The following is a 16,633-nucleotide window of genomic DNA, read 5'->3' as shown; positions in this document are numbered from 1 at the left end:
ATACAATTCAATACGCTAAAACCTGAAAGTCTTCACTGTAGTTAAACACTTTCTTGTTTTTTGTCTCTTGCTTGAAGCGAATTGCCATAGTAACTTGATACTTTTTACTATTTCAAGCTGAGAGTCTTTAACCAACATCTTAAATAATAATTATATTAATGCTTAAAAAACAAGCTGATGATCACATCTCTTAGTAGAAATTTCGCATGATACTGATTAGGATTTATTTTGCTGAAATCAAGATATTTTTCCATTTATATATTTGTATTACCCTATATCTTGGCGATACCAACTTGAATTTTGAAATGAATACATGTGCTAAAACCTAAAACTAAGAATGTGCTTATACATCAAAAACCTCATTTACAGTAGTTAAAAAAATGCAAGATGATTTGGCCACATCTGTAATCTATTCTTAAATAAATAATAACTTAAACAAAATTATGTTTAAAACGTGTATTCTACTTGTACAGCTCAAAACACGTAGAAAAAAATTAGGATTCTTTTGTGCTAAAAGTGGAGTGCCATTCAAGTGTATCCGTAGACCTGCGAACCTCATTATTGCTCTAAATCTGGCAACGGAAACGAGGCCCCAGTGCCTGGGATGGTGCTCTTTTGGTTGGGTTTTATTTTAACCATCCACGTGCACATAATGCTGCGTGACCTTAACGTGTCCTTGTGTGCACCTTAATGTAGCCTTATGTGTTTAAAGTTGCATCTGTTTTTTCTTTGTGTATTTTGTTATAAGTTTTTATTCATGTTTAAACTTAACATGTTTGAAGTGACTATTTCAACAGCGTCCATTTAGCGAAGTTGCTGAATCACAATACGATGACCGGCAGAGATTCGCCGATGGGTTTATCACTCTCGTTTTGGACGAGAGAACATAGCAATTCGATGGCGTAGTGGTTAATGAATAACGATTAGGCTTGAATGCTGTAGTTTTTAGGTACGAATCTGACTATAGTTTGACGTCTTATTTTGTCCAGATTTATTTTTCATCTAATTTAATCATGAGAGGTGAGAATTTTGGGTCGGAAATGTTTAGTTTTATATTAATTTAGACTTTGGAAAAAAAAATTCAATTTTGTTGTAAAATGACGTTTATTTCAATTCTTAGCCTAGCTTAGTGATTTATTCGTGAGAAGTGAGAGTTTTGGTCAGACGGGATTAATTTTAGGTTAATTTACACTTTGGAAAAATTATTACGTCGTTTTATATTGAAAATTAGCATACATTTCAATTCACAGACTACCGTATTTGCCGTTTACCGTATTTTCCTACTTCGGCAAACGGTGGCCCGTAAAATAAGTGTCTACTTCACCGGCCGCCGTTTACCGAAGTAGCTTTTACCAAACTTAGTAAAGGTGTAATGCTAAATAGTGATCCTCTGCCAAATATTAAACTCTCTCTGTGAGGTAATGAATTAATTCATTCAATACGCATTGAGCTCTATACACAAGTAGCCTACAAAACTTAAAGACAGAAGCAGGCCAACTCCTGTGACCTGTAAACGGCATTTTGTTTGTCAGCATACATGCATTCGCAAAAGTTATGGTATCATACTACAGTATTCAGTAGGGATGGGCCGATACGAACCCAAACCCGAATAGATTCGCCGAATATCGCCTTTATGGAAGATTCGGGCGAACACGAATACTAACCATGACGAACCCGAATACAATATTACTTATAAATTTACTGACTTTCGTAAAAAATGATGATCTAGTTTCCCGACAATGCTAAACTAGAGTCAGCAGTACTTACAATGAAGGTCGATTTTGCTTTTTCAATCGTTTTTTAAACACTATTTTTCGAAAAAAAGCGATTTGTTTATCGATTACGTCATTTTAGAAGCAAGACTTCACAACTTTTGGAGGAAATTTTATTGTTTGGTTCTAATACGAATAGATTCGGGATTCGTTCGTGTAGACCTTCATGATATTCGGGTTCGCACGAACCCGAATAATTTTCCTCGCGGCACATCCCTAGTATTCAGCCACTGAATAGGGGCACATTTTCTGCTGAGTCAAATCCTTTATGTGACAATTCATGTATTACGTCACACTAGGGGTCAATATTTGGCACTATACCGGCAGCTAGATGCTAACATGTTTGGGTTTGATGGCTGTGGTAAACTTCCGTCTTTAGGACACCACAGTTTAGTTAACATCGTACTTCCACCTTGTATTGTATTGTTTATTTTTCACCATTAATTGTGCGGAGCTAAACTTACGACGCTAACCGTTGTAGTTATAGCACATTAAAACACATGCTTACGGACAATTAACGAGTAGATAAAAGTGGAAAAAGTCCTCGGGCCTTTGCTGCTTTTTTTCATTCATTGATGTTTGAGCATGTTATTGTTTAACAAGGTTGGCACCATTTTTCGCTCCCCACGATCGAAGGTGAAACATAAAAGTTGTTGCGATAGGTCGATACTATACACATTGGTTTACAAAAAATATGACCCGCAAGCATGCCACTTTGAATTAAAGGCTTCCTGCCGTATGGTTTATTTTTTACCATTGACTTGTATCTTTGGGGAGCGAGAAGTAGCCTAAGAGGGGTGGTCGGACGATTCAACCCACGGACGATTCAACCCCGGACAATTCAACCCACGGACGATTCAACCCAGGACGATTCAACCCCGGACGATTCAACCCACGGACGATTCAACCCGCGGACGATTCAACCCGCGGACCATTCAACCCGCGGACAATTCAACCCACGGACGATTCAACCAGCGGACGATTCAACCCACGGACCTTTTAACCCACGGACGATTCAACCCACGGACGATTCAACCCAGGACGATTCAACCCCGGACGATTCAACCCACGGACGATTCAACCCACGGACGATTCAACCCAGGACGATTCAACCCCGGACGATTCAACCCACGGACCTTTCAACCCACGGACGATTCAACCCAGGACGATTCAACCCCGGACTATTCAACCCGCGGACGATTCAACCCACGGACGATTCAACCTCGGACGATTCAACCCACGGACGATTCAACCCACGGACGATTCAACCCAGGACGATTCAACCCCGGACGATTCAACCCACGGACCTTTCAACCCACGGACGATTCAACCCAGGACGATTCAACCCCGGACTATTCAACCCGCGGACGATTCAACCCACGGACGATTCAACCTCGGACGATTCAACCCACGGACGATTCAACCCACGGACGATTCAACCCGTTTATAAAAACGTCTACGCAGTCAATGTGTCAATTTGGTCAATCAATATGGTCAATTTTTTTTAACCTGCTCAGAATGCTATCACAAAACAAATTTCAGTCTTGTGCGACGTGTAGTACAAAAGTTATTAGGCCAATATAAAGTCAATTGTTTCGTTAGGTCAAGATACGGTCAATTGTGTCTTTTAGGTCAAAATCTATTAAACTTGTAATTTTGTAATATTATTCTTCCGTTTTTCTCTTTTCTTGTACCGCAAACAATTCCAGTGCCCCAAATTAGAGGCCTACTTAGAACCAAAGCCACCAAGAGAGGGAAGGCCTTTCAGCGCGTCTGGTGACGTCACGATGTGAAGGCATTGCATTTGAAACTTTATATTAGCTTAGGCCGATATATTAGCTTTATTTAGCTTACATAATATTGGCTACAAAGTAACTTGGTGATAACCTAAGCCAATAGTACGTGAAAGGTCCGCGGGTTGAATCGTCCTGGGTTGAATCGTCCTGGGTTGAATCGTCCTGGGTTGAATCGTCCGTGGGTTGAAAGGTCCGTGGGTTGAATCGTCCTGGGTTGAATCGTCCGTGGGTTGAAAGGTCCGTGGGTTGAATCGTCCGTGGGTTGAATCGTCCGTGGGTTGAATCGTCCGCGGGTTGAATCGTCCGCGGGTTGAATCGTCCGTGGGTTGAATCGTCCGCGGGTTGAATGGTCCGCGGGTTGAATCGTCCGCGGGTTGAATCGTCCGCGGGTTGAATCGTCCGGGGTTGAATCGTCCTGGGTTGAATCGTCCGTGGGTTGAATCGTCCGGGGTTGAATCGTCCGTGGGTTGAATCGACCTGGAACCGCCTAAGAGGATATTACTAAAATATGCAGGGTCCAGTGGTACCACTTGGTTCAAGTGGCTCAAAAGGTGTCATTTGGTTCAAAGTAGGTTGTACAGTGTCAGACTGGAGTCTAGCTGCTGGACAGATGACGTATACACAGGGTTGCCAACTTGCCATACCGTCCTTATTTCTAAGATTTGTCCTTATTTTACTGGTACATTTCTTAGAAAATACTTTTGACCTTTTTTTCTAAGAAATGTCCTTATTTTCGTCTTATTGTTAGGGCAGAGGTTCGTATTTTGAGCATTTTGACACCTTTAGTATACTATTTTGTACCAAAGAGATACAAAAATTGAGAATATGCAAATAGTATTTCGTTTTTTCAATTTTGGAACATTGATTGCCTTCTCCTGTTGTGCACTGTTTAAGGTAGTATTCTTCTTTTGTTTCATGTTCATCCTTATTTTTGAATCCAGACCAATGACAACACTGTTTATACAGCAGATAGCGGAACAAACAATCGACCAGAAAAATGGTGTTCGACTAAAAAAATAACACTCGCGTCTTGTCGGCGTGCGAGAAATGATGATGAAAAACAATCTACTAGTTAAAATCTAGTTAAAAATCGCAATTAATACCCGAACAACCAGTCTAATTACACCTGTGAAGCCACGCTACACCGCTTCGACAAAATTCCATCAATTCGATTTGAGTTAAATGAAAGAAAAAACTTTCAAACATTGAAAGGGCAATGTTATGACAAAATAATCTCTGTTACGTCACACTGGTGTGAATAAAAAACTATAGATTTTCCAGGAAGCAGCAAAGACAGGAGAAAAAAAAGCGTGTGCAGCTACCACGAATTATAGACCAGCTATGTGCACTACTCATATCAGTGCATGTAGGAATCAGTATCTCCACATTGCAGAGCCACTGCCCACCATGTTATCAAAACATTAACTTTTGGATACTCCAACTCAATAGATCCTTGGTTACAATCACAGTGGGCGGGTGGCAAGGTTTTATTCAATTGTCCATATTTAACAATGAGAATTGTCAAGGAACTACTTTGATTTTTTTAAATTGCAATTATTCTGAGGATCAGATGGTAGAGATTTCGCTTAGGTGGGTAGCATATCAATTTCTTTTCACAGTAAAGAAAAAATATCGAAAAATCGTTGCCTAGCTTTTGTTTTGCAGGGTCTGGTCGTATGCATTGGTTTGATATGAGGTCACATTACGTGATCAGTGTATAGTATGCAATGTAAATCAGGGTGCATTTCATGTGAGTTACGCCAAAGATTCTCGGCATTATGGTCTACAGCAGGGGTCGGCAACCTTTTGCTAGTCACGGGCCAAATGTCGAGTGTACAACTCTTTGGCGGGCCGGAATTTTCATTAATACTATAATTCACACTCACTTCAGTATATTACGCTACATTGCTGCAATCTCAATCATACCAGTCACAAAAAGAGCAAAATATATGTATTCACACTTCCACAACACAGCATTAATGTGACACTTGATGCTGCTTGCTTTGTGAAAGTTTTTCAACATCTAGTGACAAGTCAGATGAAGCAAGAACCAGAACATTTTCTAAATGGGCGTCGGAAATGCGTGATCTTAGCTTGCTCTTCGTGAATTACATTGTTGAAAACATTTGTTCACATGTGTACGTGCTACCAAACATCGATGCCATTTCTTTTGCATTGTTGGTCAAGCTGGGATAAAGACCACTTTCAAGAAGGTACTTTTTGTAAAAGTCAAGCAGCGATATGCCCTTTGTATAAAATTTTGCCTTCAATTCGTCACTGCATTGCATTTCAATAAGGTCCATTTGAAATTTTTCAGGAATGATATTGGCGTCCATTTCAAACAGAGTACTGAATAGCCTGAATTTATTTTATAGAGAACGAATGTCGGAAAAGCGTGAGGAAAATTCAGTAATTAAATTTCTCTTTGTATCTATAACAACTAGTCTAGTCTACTCTACAGACAATCTCGTACTTAGTACGAGATACTAGTCTACCGCCTTCGCACCAGTTTTATGGCGTAACAATAGACTACTACGACGTACTTATGGCGTAACAATACCACAATTTTTTCAAAGAGAGCTAACACTGCAGTTTGAAACTCAATAAGAAACGGCGAGCCGTATTCTTGTGATAACTAATTAATATGTCTCGGGCCGGACGATTTCACATGGCGGGCCGGATCCGGCCCGCAGGCCGTAGGTTGCCGACCCCTGGTCTACAGTCAAGCAGCATAAACTTGGTTTGACTTCGTCTTGACACGGAGCCAATTCACATCTTTGTGCAACCATGGCAACTGCAAATTCACTTTCCGTACCATTTTTCCCTTGTTTAGACGAAAAAAGCACAGTGTCCCTTTTTTAGTAATTGTCAATTAATTTTTATCCCCCAAACACTTAGCAAACTTTCAAATCTGGCGACTAGCATATTATATTAAACTTATTATATTAAACGCACTGCAGATAGCACACAAACTTTGATGTATTTCCCCTCATGTGCTACGCTGAACCTGTAATGTGATTCCTTGTCAATGAAAACCAATGCATAGGTTTTAAAGCCATGTAAAATAAAACTTAGGCAACCTTTTTTATTCACTGCATAAAGAAACTCATATGCTACTCAACTGAGTGAGATTTTTACAATCTGATGCACAATACGCAATTTAAAAAGAACAAAAGTGCCATTGATATTATAAGAGTTATGATATAACAGTATATAAGCCGCTTGGCACTTGCATAGTTTTTGTTTTATTATACAATAATACATGCTGAGTGTGCAAAATAAAAATTTTTTGTGTCAGCGTTATCGTTGTTATATTAACCAGTCTGTAGAGCTGACTAAAAATCATGTCGAAAAAGCGAACAAAAAGTCATGGTAAGTTTCGGGCACAAAGAAGATTTAACACTCCAAAAAGCATTTCAGTTTTACACGAAAGTGATATTGCTGGAAGTTGTTCACATGAGGAAACAGAGAGTCTCTTTGAGCTACCATGCAAACTGGCAATGTGGGATCTGGAGCACTGTGATCCAAAAAAGTGTTCTGGAAGAAAGCTAGCACGTAAAGGGCTTGTACAAGTACTTCGATTACAGCAAAGATTTCCTGGCATCATCTTAAGCCCTGTAGCAAGTCAGTATTTGTCTGCTGGTGATAGAGATATAGTTGCTGATCATGGTATATGCGTTATTGACTGTTCCTGGGCCAAACTAGAAGAGACACCATTTGCAAAAATGAAAGGTAGTCATCCTCGTCTGCTGCCATACCTAGTAGCAAGCAATCCGATTAATTATGGCCGACCTGAAAAACTGTCTTGTGTGGAAGCATATGCTGCTGCTCTTTACATAACTGGATTTGAAGGCGCTGCTACTACTATTCTGGAATTATTTAAATGGGGTCATGCTTTTTTATCCTTAAATAAACAGCTTTTAAAACTCTATAAATTATGTAATACTTCTGCGGAGATAGTTAATGCTCAAAACAAATGGCTTGCTGATGAAAAAAAAGAACTTGAAGAGACACAAGATAGAGATCCATTTGACATTGATTTATCATTAGAATGTGGTAACCCAAATCGATTACATCAGGATGTTTCATCTGATAATGAATCAACTGCTGATAGTTCCGAAGAAAGCTAATTTGAAAACATCGTAACTGCCAAATTTTCTGTAAACCAAAGTTTACGGAGATAAACAGAAAACATGTTGGAGTATTGTGTCCTTTTGTTTTATTAGCTTTTACAGTTATAAAATTACCTTTGCGAACGTGCTTGGCTTTAACATAATAATGCTCAATATTTATGTGTCAGAATAACTGAAAGTGTTTAAGCTTTTAAACTGTTGTCCTATTTTTCCAAATATTAAAGTGAACCATTAACTATGAAATGAAACTACCAATGAATTGTCAAAACAGATTGATTTCAAAATTAACTGAAAATGTGCCATTTTATTGAAAAATATTTTTAGGTCGTGTAGTTTAATCCATTTGAATTTAGTTGATTAACCATGTCGACCCTTGAGGAACAACGAAACAAACCAAATGGTGTCATATTTGGTGGTTTATTTCCTAATTTGCAGGATGTATTCGACTGGTCGATATCTGACAAGCATCGGCCAAATGAAGAACCTTGGTTGAGACCAAGCAGGTAAGTGCAGAATGTTGTTCCTAACTAATCAGCAAATATTACAGTTAATGGTAATCCATAAGTGGCAAAGATATCATGTTTGAGTTTTATTTAATGAATATATACCTATTATGAAGTTGTATACTGTATATACTTTGCATAAATTGTAGACCTGCTTTTAAATATTGCAGTATGCCTATGTAGAGAATTTAAATCTTCATACATATTGTAATGCATTTGCATACATAGTTCACAGTTGTTAAGTAGCCAGTACAAAATCCTGGTGGTATCACACTTGCATGACCATTGTCCAGTCAAACTATTTTCCACTTCTGAGCTGTTCGTTTATGTAGCCCTTTGATTAACAATGATAGATAGAGTATTTTCAATATACAGTAGAACTTGACTAATCCAACACCTCTAGAGGATTACGAAAAAGCGCTGATCTAGACAAATTGCCAAAATATGAAAAAAGATAAAAACACACAGACATGCACAAAACACACTTTCACACTATCAAAATATGTTTACTGCAATCTCGTGCAAGACGCACTTTCATAAAATTAGATTGCACCCTTTACATGAGTTGTGCTATGTCGGGGATGAACTAAATGAACTGGACAACATTAAATTGCACATAATTCTGCCAGGATTGAAAAAATGTGACGATTTAAGCAAGTTCTACTGTATTGTTATACAAAAGTTTTGCCGTTTGGTGAGACAATAGTGTCGCTGAACTTTGTCAGTCAGACATGTGGACCACTGTTCATGCTGTGTGTAGCTTACTGATTGGTGTGGTTGACTGAAAAAAATTAGGTGCTATGCTAGTGCAATAGGCAAAAAACACTTGTGGTTCCGTTCTTACTTTGAAAAAAGGGCGTCTCGATCGCTCCTACAAAAAGGAGTGCGCTCACACTCATTCCCAGGTCAGTCGATGTCCACTTAAGTAATTTAAATTTCATTGCACCCATACACCCGATTTTTTATCACTGTTTTAGTGACTGCTTTCCCATGGAAAAGTGTAACTTTGTGGTTCCTGGACTTAGCAAAGAGACAATTTTATCCAAAATTTAGATGACGTACACCATATGTTTTACCGGTAGCAGTGGCTGTGTATATTGATAATTGTGTATCTTGTGCTGTTACTAGATCCTTGCATGATAAATATTGTTATATTAAAGGTCGCTAACAACATGTGACATCGAAAAATTTGCTTACAAGTTGTGTGCCAGAAACAAGACAAAGGGACTCGCAAAAATTGAATGTTTCAAAGAATTGCAAGATATAGAGGAATGTAAACTAGCCACTACAAGGGTTAGTTGCATACTGCAAACATATCTCATTCATTGGATAAGTCAGTAACATATCCTATCTTTATAGAGAGCCAGGGCCGACAAACTTATGGAAGCGAGTAGAAAGGTTGGAGATCGTGTACCAGGAATGCGATCAAACATAGACTGGATTTATTAACTTTTTGTTTATTTATATATTCTGTTGAACAAAGCTAATGATAAAATAAAATGCTTTCCTGATATATTTGTCTAGTTAAATAAGTGCAAAGCGTTGTTTATATGCTTCAAACAATGTTATCCTTGCTTCGCTTTGATGATCCTTGAAATAGTGCATGAATTTTGGATTTGTTCTTCGAGTAAACATTTAGAAGGATTCCCAAAAGCACCAACAATCCAGACCAAACATATCTGATAAAAATAGAAAACATAATATTTTTTCTTATATATTTTTATTTCCAACATGCATCAACTCACGACTCACTGCATAGTGAAAGGCTTTGCAAAGAGTAAAAATGATAAAACCATTGTTACAGCTTTTCGACATGTTGTTACAGTGACTGCCAACAAAGCACCAAATGTTCGTACAAGATGTAACACAAACTGTATTCCAATATATCCAGCAAGTGAAAAAATGAATAGTATATGAAGCACTTTTGGGTTCTGCAAAACATAAAAATTTCATGCAATTTAGGTTTATGTATACTCTACTTAAAGCCTATTGTACGAGAATAACATGGTGGATCTGCTGTACCTTTAACAAAAAATGTCCAAACTGAAGCACACCTCCATAAACAATGTGAAGTACGCATAAAATCAAGAAACCTATACCATATGAGTAAAGCACCATTTCAGCATTTGATGCATGGTGTTGCTTCATCACTTTCTCTTGAACATTACCTGTCAAAATTACACACTTTATTAGCCGACATTCCACCAAACCGACCATTATTCACGAATAAAGCAAGAAGTGAGTTTTCCATGTAGATGTCTGTACTACACAATGTTCAGACAACAGGCAAGTTTATTGTTTTATACAGCAACACTACTGACATATTTTTGTGCATAGAAGCATCAATTATGGAAATATTTTTGGAGAAACAACCAACCATTATTATTGAGTTTGTGACACAACAACTGAATCAGAAACTAAGTTTGCCACCTTTAAAAAGCTGAGAAGGTGTTAACCAACGTGGCTTGGTTGCATTTGACATAGAGCACACTGTGCTAAAAGCCTTATCTCCTCCCACTTTGTGCTCGATTGTACTTATAAAGCAAGGTATTTTACTAATGGACCTAATGAATGAATTGTCATTGTCCCAAGTTAATGAATTAAATTGGGACAATCATAAATTGACTTTTTAAGTGGAGGTTTATAAAGCGGTGACCACTGTGTACTAAAAAGTACAATCTTATTAATAGAAAAATACACAGAAAACAGAATTTACCAATAGCTGCATCTGCACACAAAGCAAGACAAATCAGAACAATTCCAGTAACATTAAAATTAGGTGAAACTGTTTGATCTGCATATGTGAAGAACGCCAATCCAATCGTCATTAGTGCACATGAACAAATGTCTAGTATTGAATATACTTTTCCTGCAAAAATTCAAAGCTCTTAATATAAAATTAGTGTTTTGCAGCAACACAGTTGTGCACAAAGTTATATCAATATATAAAAAAGTACACTTTATGAGAATGACATGTTTCAGAATATCAACACAGTTTACTTCTTGTAAGCAAAGCTTTTTGCATTGCAAATTTAATATTGTTGAAATGCTTAATTAAAAGGGAAGTAGCCTATATCATCATATAAGCTTTTATTTGTCTGTGCAGTAGACCTTGCATGCAATTGATGTGTATATATCTGATAAAAAAATCTAGACCAGATGGTTTTCTATTTTTTTCATGCATTCCAACCTGGGTACAGCAAATCATTGTGGCATCACAATCTTTATTCGTGAACTGAGGAAAATCTTTACATGACTTCAACTGGGCAGTAATTCCTTATCGCTTGTGCTATACACATTTAACAATTAACACAGATATTTTCTATTTGTTTCTTGACTTTCTTTTTTTATTGTAAAGTCTGAATTTGGGACTGTTCACAAGGACCACAGAACATCAGCAAGCATCGTTATACTTTGCGGTAGCGCGAAGCTATACTCTGTTTTGGGGTACAACTGTGCAAATTAAATTGTCTGTAATGGATCCATCCCTCATTGTAAGCAAATAATCGTTAATACTGTACTGTAGTACACTTGTTATTTGAGATGTTATTTCAGGTAAATTAATTCACCAATAGTGGATAGAGTTTTCACTACTTGTAACTGTGTGGGCTGAAGGTGGCGTCCAACACCAAAAAATGTCATAAAATCTTTGTTTGTTTTATTATAAAGTGTATTTACTAAAAGATAGATTACTCAAAAAGTCCTACATGGGGCTCTCTTAAATTTTGTATGCTTTGGACTACCAAAAAATGCCATCAAAAAAAACAAGATTCAAACTTTTTTAACAAAGGCGCAAAATAAACACTAGAATTTTTGGCCTAAAAACAATTTTAGCTACTTTCATGCTAATTTTTAGCCAAATTCTGCACGTGACCTGGGACAAGGCTAGAAAACAACACCAACCATGCTGCCTTCTGATTGGTCTAAACCAGCGGTTCCCAAACTGGGGTCTGTAAAGCAGTTTCAGAGGGTCCGCAATGAGAATTAGTCTTTAAAGAAGTTTCAGAGGTTCGATGTAGCACACGACATGCGAGTTGCGCTATCCAAAACAAAACCAAACATTGATGAGTTATATGCAGCAAAACAAGTGCACCCATCCCATTAAACGCTTGCCGTATTTGTTAGTTTTTGCTTTTTCTATCATTGGTGTGGTTTTTACATTTTTTCCTATAGCATTCTTTGATTTTTATAGGGCCGCGAAATATCAAAATAATTGCAAAGGGTCCGCCAGGCAAAATTTTTAGAAAAGTTTGGGAACCGCTGGTCTAAACATTTCTTTAAAGCCCTACGTAGGTGTACAACAAAATCTTAGCTTTAGGTCTTTGACGCCTCCTGAAGGCTATTGAAAGTGATTGTGCTTGGCGTAGAACCCATCATTGTGGTTTCTTTTGCTTGTGTTTCTTGCGAATTATTTTGGGTCATTCATTCAGTTAAAAAACAACTAAACCACACAATTTCAGGTATGTTACCCTACCCAATCCCCAAAGTACCTTTTAAAGTGTACACAGAAGTACTTTTCTAACTGAAACAATACGGCAACATGTTTTGAAATTATCTCTGCGATATGATATGTAATATACAGAGCTGGGCAACCGCTCTTCTAAAAATTGCGTTGCTTTCATTCAGATTTATAAAAAACCAAGCACCCTCGGTATGCCACTCACGTTACCACGCTTTTGGTAATGGAGAAATGTTTTCATTCTGACGCATTTTTGAAAACTAATCGTATTCGTATGTTCCATAATTGCATGGTAAATAGCGTGTCTAACAGAGTAACTGTAGCCTAATAATTGCTTATCGTTACTTTTTTTAAATGTTGGAAATTTCATGGAATCCGATAGAGTTTCTTGTAGTCACACTTGCAACAAATAATTAATAAACGAGTATATGAAGAACCTTCTAAAATTACAGATGCGGACTTAATTAATCCAATATTTTTCACTTTTAAAGCATATATTGGTTAAATTTTAAAAATGATGAAAAGCAAATCGAGCTACCATCACATGGTTCAGACGTGCTTAGTGTTGTGAGAAATTATTCATTTGCAGTGTTGTTTGTACAGAAAAAATGAGCGTCGCTTTCAAGCCTTGCTTTGGTTATAAAAACGGACCTAGTGCACCTGAACGATGTAAGTAGATGCCAATCTCAATTGTACGTAACAGATAAAATACCACTGGTCCCAACTTATCCACTGTATGCGAGGTCTACTGTACAACGTTTTTAACATTTTACAACACCAACTATGTTCCAAACATTTCTTCATTTGCCAAATCTCACTATGTGAAGTGTTTGTGTTTCCATATAAATTGCCAAAGTATTATTGTAGCACCTTGTATTATAACACCACCAATCATAACTGGTATCAGCTTGCTAGATTTAAAAATCACTTGAGTTGGATAGTTAAGGTATTTAAGTGATGTATTTGACAAACCCATCGTTCCAATAGTAAGAAATGCAAGCAAAGCATATGTTTGAAGTGGTACCCTGGATGCATTCAAAAAGAACATGGTTGAAGTTAGAAGAAATGTCAGATTAAGAGTGTTTCAAAACGTATTCATTGTCTAAGATAAAACTTTACTTTCTCTCTATCTCAGAAGCTTGAACCTTTCGTTCTATAATTCCAAAGATTGAGTAAAACCCAAATTGAACCACAGTAACATATACATTGAATTCTTCAAATCCATCAGTGATATATAGCCATTCCTACAAAAGCATACTGTTGTAACACCAAACCCAAGTATTAAAATAATCAGTTACTCATGATTACTTAATTATCTATCGGTACATATGACTTACTTGGCAATAACCATAGAGCACAAAAAGAGAAAAAACAAGAAACGTGCAGACAAAAAGTTGTAATGGTTTAGATAAACGACCAATATCTAAACCAAAAACACGTGTGGTGGTATTAGGTTCCGAAGTTTGGTATTCCTTGGAGTCTTCTGGTAAGGATACAATAGTTGGATATCCAATTTTTCCTTGGAGGGAGCCGTGATAAACATTAGTAGTCATGTGTGCAAGACATTTAAGGTTAATCACTGCAACCTATTAAACAAACACCTACATGTAAGATTAAGACCAACCTAAAATTTAACTATAAAAATAGGACTATGAAATATTGTTTCCCTTCAAGATATTCTAAGCAAATATTTCAGTATGGACATCATGTCAATAAAACAGTCCATGAATCCAAAATATTCTCGGTGGCTGAACCGCGTTAACCCAGTATATAGTAAAATAGCTCAATTAAAAGAATAAAAAATTAAAGTTAACCATAATAGTGCCAACTTATATATTGTTTTATTATATTAGTATAACTCAATGTACATGGATCGTCCCTTCCAGTACCGTTCTCTACTTCAGAGGTTGAAAAATATTGGGCCACAAAATATATTTTTCAATTTATACAGATTGGTTACATCAATACAAACTTCAACATAACTATGCTGTATAGGTTTCAGTTTTGGTAAGGAATAAGGGGTGACGTACAAATATGAATATGATGTACTAATTCCTCAAAACGCGACCCTGAAATGGGTGTGCAAAATTAAGAGACCCAGAATAAGATATGATATGCGTAAGCATATTCATAGACATAAAGTACATAGTAAAGTCACATTGCAAAACCAAGCGATGTATGGTTGTGAATTTTGCCTACAAGTCAAAAACCTGCTACGAATACAATGGTGCTACACAATTATCTATTAGTCTATTTTAGGTTTACAAGATTCAGCCTTGCATCAACCACAATAAGATGTAGTGATTACAACGTTGGCCTCCCACACAGTGGACTCGAATTTAATCCTGGGATGAGCAAATACTTTTAAAATGCTATTCACAGCTGCCCTGCTCAACGTTCAGCATGAAGGATTAGTAAGGATAGTGTAAACACACAGTACACTCGGAAAGCTGCTGTGATTCCTTTGCTTGATATGTAGGCTACTGTGCAATATGCTGCAGCTGCATTGCCCATAGAGTAAGGAAATGGGTACTGTGCATCAAACGACCTACACGCATGCAAATACAATACTTATTAGTCATGGGCAATGACTTCTAATATGGTGCCCTGCTTTTCTAGAAGTGTGGATGACCAAGGTTTTATTCATAGTTGCCACTAATTTACCATAAAAAAAATGTGTGTTCAAAGCTATTGTTTAGAGTTTCTTGTCAACCTAACTTAAATGTTATAACATAGTAACCCAAAGTTACTCTAAATCCACCTATTAATCTAAATTTAACTTCAACAAAACTTAATATAGCTAAAATTAACTTTTTGCATTGCCTTTGCCCAATCTAATCACCTATTGCTTTAACAACAGACTGTGTGACCTACTTACGATGAAATGGTCACTCTATTCATTTGAAGTTTAGGTTGCAACTAAAAATTGTTAAGAAGCACTGTTCTAGTGCAACTATCAAAATATAGCAGAATTAAATTGTAATCTATGTGATAATTATACACTTTGTGTAATCTAGTTAACTTCAACTAAAATACCTCGCTTCTATATTTCTTGGCTTTCAATTTTTCGTTAGGCAAGCTTGTTGTTTTACAAGAAACTGTATCCTTCAAAACAAGTCGTCTCAATTAATGTTGATCTATGGCTTTAAACTTATATACCTGCATAGGCTACTAACCTAAAAAATGGCAACTGACTGAGTCTAATGGTATCTGACCCCATCCAATTCAAGCAATTTAATGTGGACCCGCGTTACATTATTGCTTAAGGCATGCCCTCGCGCTATACGCATTTTATATATACTTGTTTTTTTATATTTTTTACAAGATCTTGCCTGAATTTAACGCTGTTCACCAACAGGGCCACTGAACAGAAGCAAGCAGTTAATAATGCCGGTATAGCGCTGGTGGACTGGGCACTGGGTATTGTCTATCCAACACGGGCCGCACTATTGCGAGCCCAGCGCTCTAACTACTGGGCTACCGAGCCGACACAGTTTGCTTAAAAGATTGTAGTGCATATCCTTAACACGTTCCCGAACGTCTTTCTGTGTTTTGTCAAATTAATTCGTATCTAAACCGGAAGCTCGCGACGTGTAAACTGTAAATACCAATGAATGATCACCACTGCCAACAAATGTCGTTATCAAATGTCTATGAGGAGTTTGTTTATTGGTAAATCCCCCGCAACAGAAACATGCTTTGTCCAACCCCTGAAGCAACGATATAAAGAACAGTTCTTTATATCGTTGCCTGAAGAGTTTGTTGCCAACCGTATTTATTACAATGAGCAATAAATTATCACTGAATATAAACAAAAGTAAATTTATGATGTTTTCTGCTAAACCTGTTCCACTTCAAATACGCTTATGGTTAATGGTCAAAACATTGAAAGATTAAAAACAGTCAAGTTCCTCGGAATTCATATCAGTGAAACTTATCTTGGAAAGATCATTTGAAATTTGTGATACAA

At 37.1% G+C, this 16,633-nt stretch overlaps 2 protein-coding genes across 4 annotated transcripts; one reads left to right on the top strand and one right to left on the bottom strand.

The window, feature by feature from the left end:
- Positions 1 to 3,778: 3,778 nt before the first annotated feature.
- LOC143459282 (uncharacterized) lies at positions 3,779 to 9,717 on the top strand. 2 transcript variants are annotated; one of them, XR_013117751.1, is made up of 3 exons: positions 3,779 to 8,204; positions 9,365 to 9,497; positions 9,564 to 9,717. XR_013117751.1 is itself a non-coding variant. In XM_076956361.1 (3 exons), the coding sequence occupies exons 1-3, from the start codon at positions 8,065 to 8,067 to the stop codon at positions 9,651 to 9,653; spliced, it is 363 nt and encodes a 120-aa protein (XP_076812476.1). In that variant the 5' UTR covers positions 8,004 to 8,064; the 3' UTR covers positions 9,654 to 9,717. The 2 variants fall into 2 exon arrangements, 1 of the variants encoding a protein (XP_076812476.1); XM_076956361.1 differs by having other exon boundaries at positions 8,004 to 8,204.
- Positions 9,630 to 15,848, bottom strand: LOC143459281 (adenosine 3'-phospho 5'-phosphosulfate transporter 2-like). 2 transcript variants are annotated; one of them, XM_076956360.1, is made up of 8 exons: positions 15,700 to 15,848; positions 14,001 to 14,249; positions 13,783 to 13,907; positions 13,534 to 13,688; positions 10,921 to 11,073; positions 10,227 to 10,372; positions 9,957 to 10,135; positions 9,630 to 9,883 (listed from the first exon to the last, which is right to left on the bottom strand). In XM_076956360.1, the coding sequence occupies exons 2-8, from the start codon at positions 14,214 to 14,216 to the stop codon at positions 9,760 to 9,762; spliced, it is 1,098 nt and encodes a 365-aa protein (XP_076812475.1). In that variant the 5' UTR covers positions 14,217 to 14,249; positions 15,700 to 15,848; the 3' UTR covers positions 9,630 to 9,759. The 2 variants fall into 2 exon arrangements, with proteins under 2 accessions (XP_076812475.1, XP_076812474.1); XM_076956359.1 differs by lacking the exon at positions 15,700 to 15,848 and having other exon boundaries at positions 14,001 to 14,293.
- Between the last annotated feature and the right edge of the window lie 785 nt (positions 15,849 to 16,633).

Source organism: Clavelina lepadiformis, chromosome 5, assembly GCF_947623445.1.
Source record: "Clavelina lepadiformis chromosome 5, kaClaLepa1.1, whole genome shotgun sequence".
Taxonomy (NCBI): domain Eukaryota; kingdom Metazoa; phylum Chordata; class Ascidiacea; order Aplousobranchia; family Clavelinidae; genus Clavelina; species Clavelina lepadiformis.
This window is presented reverse-complemented; position numbering and strand designations above follow the sequence as displayed.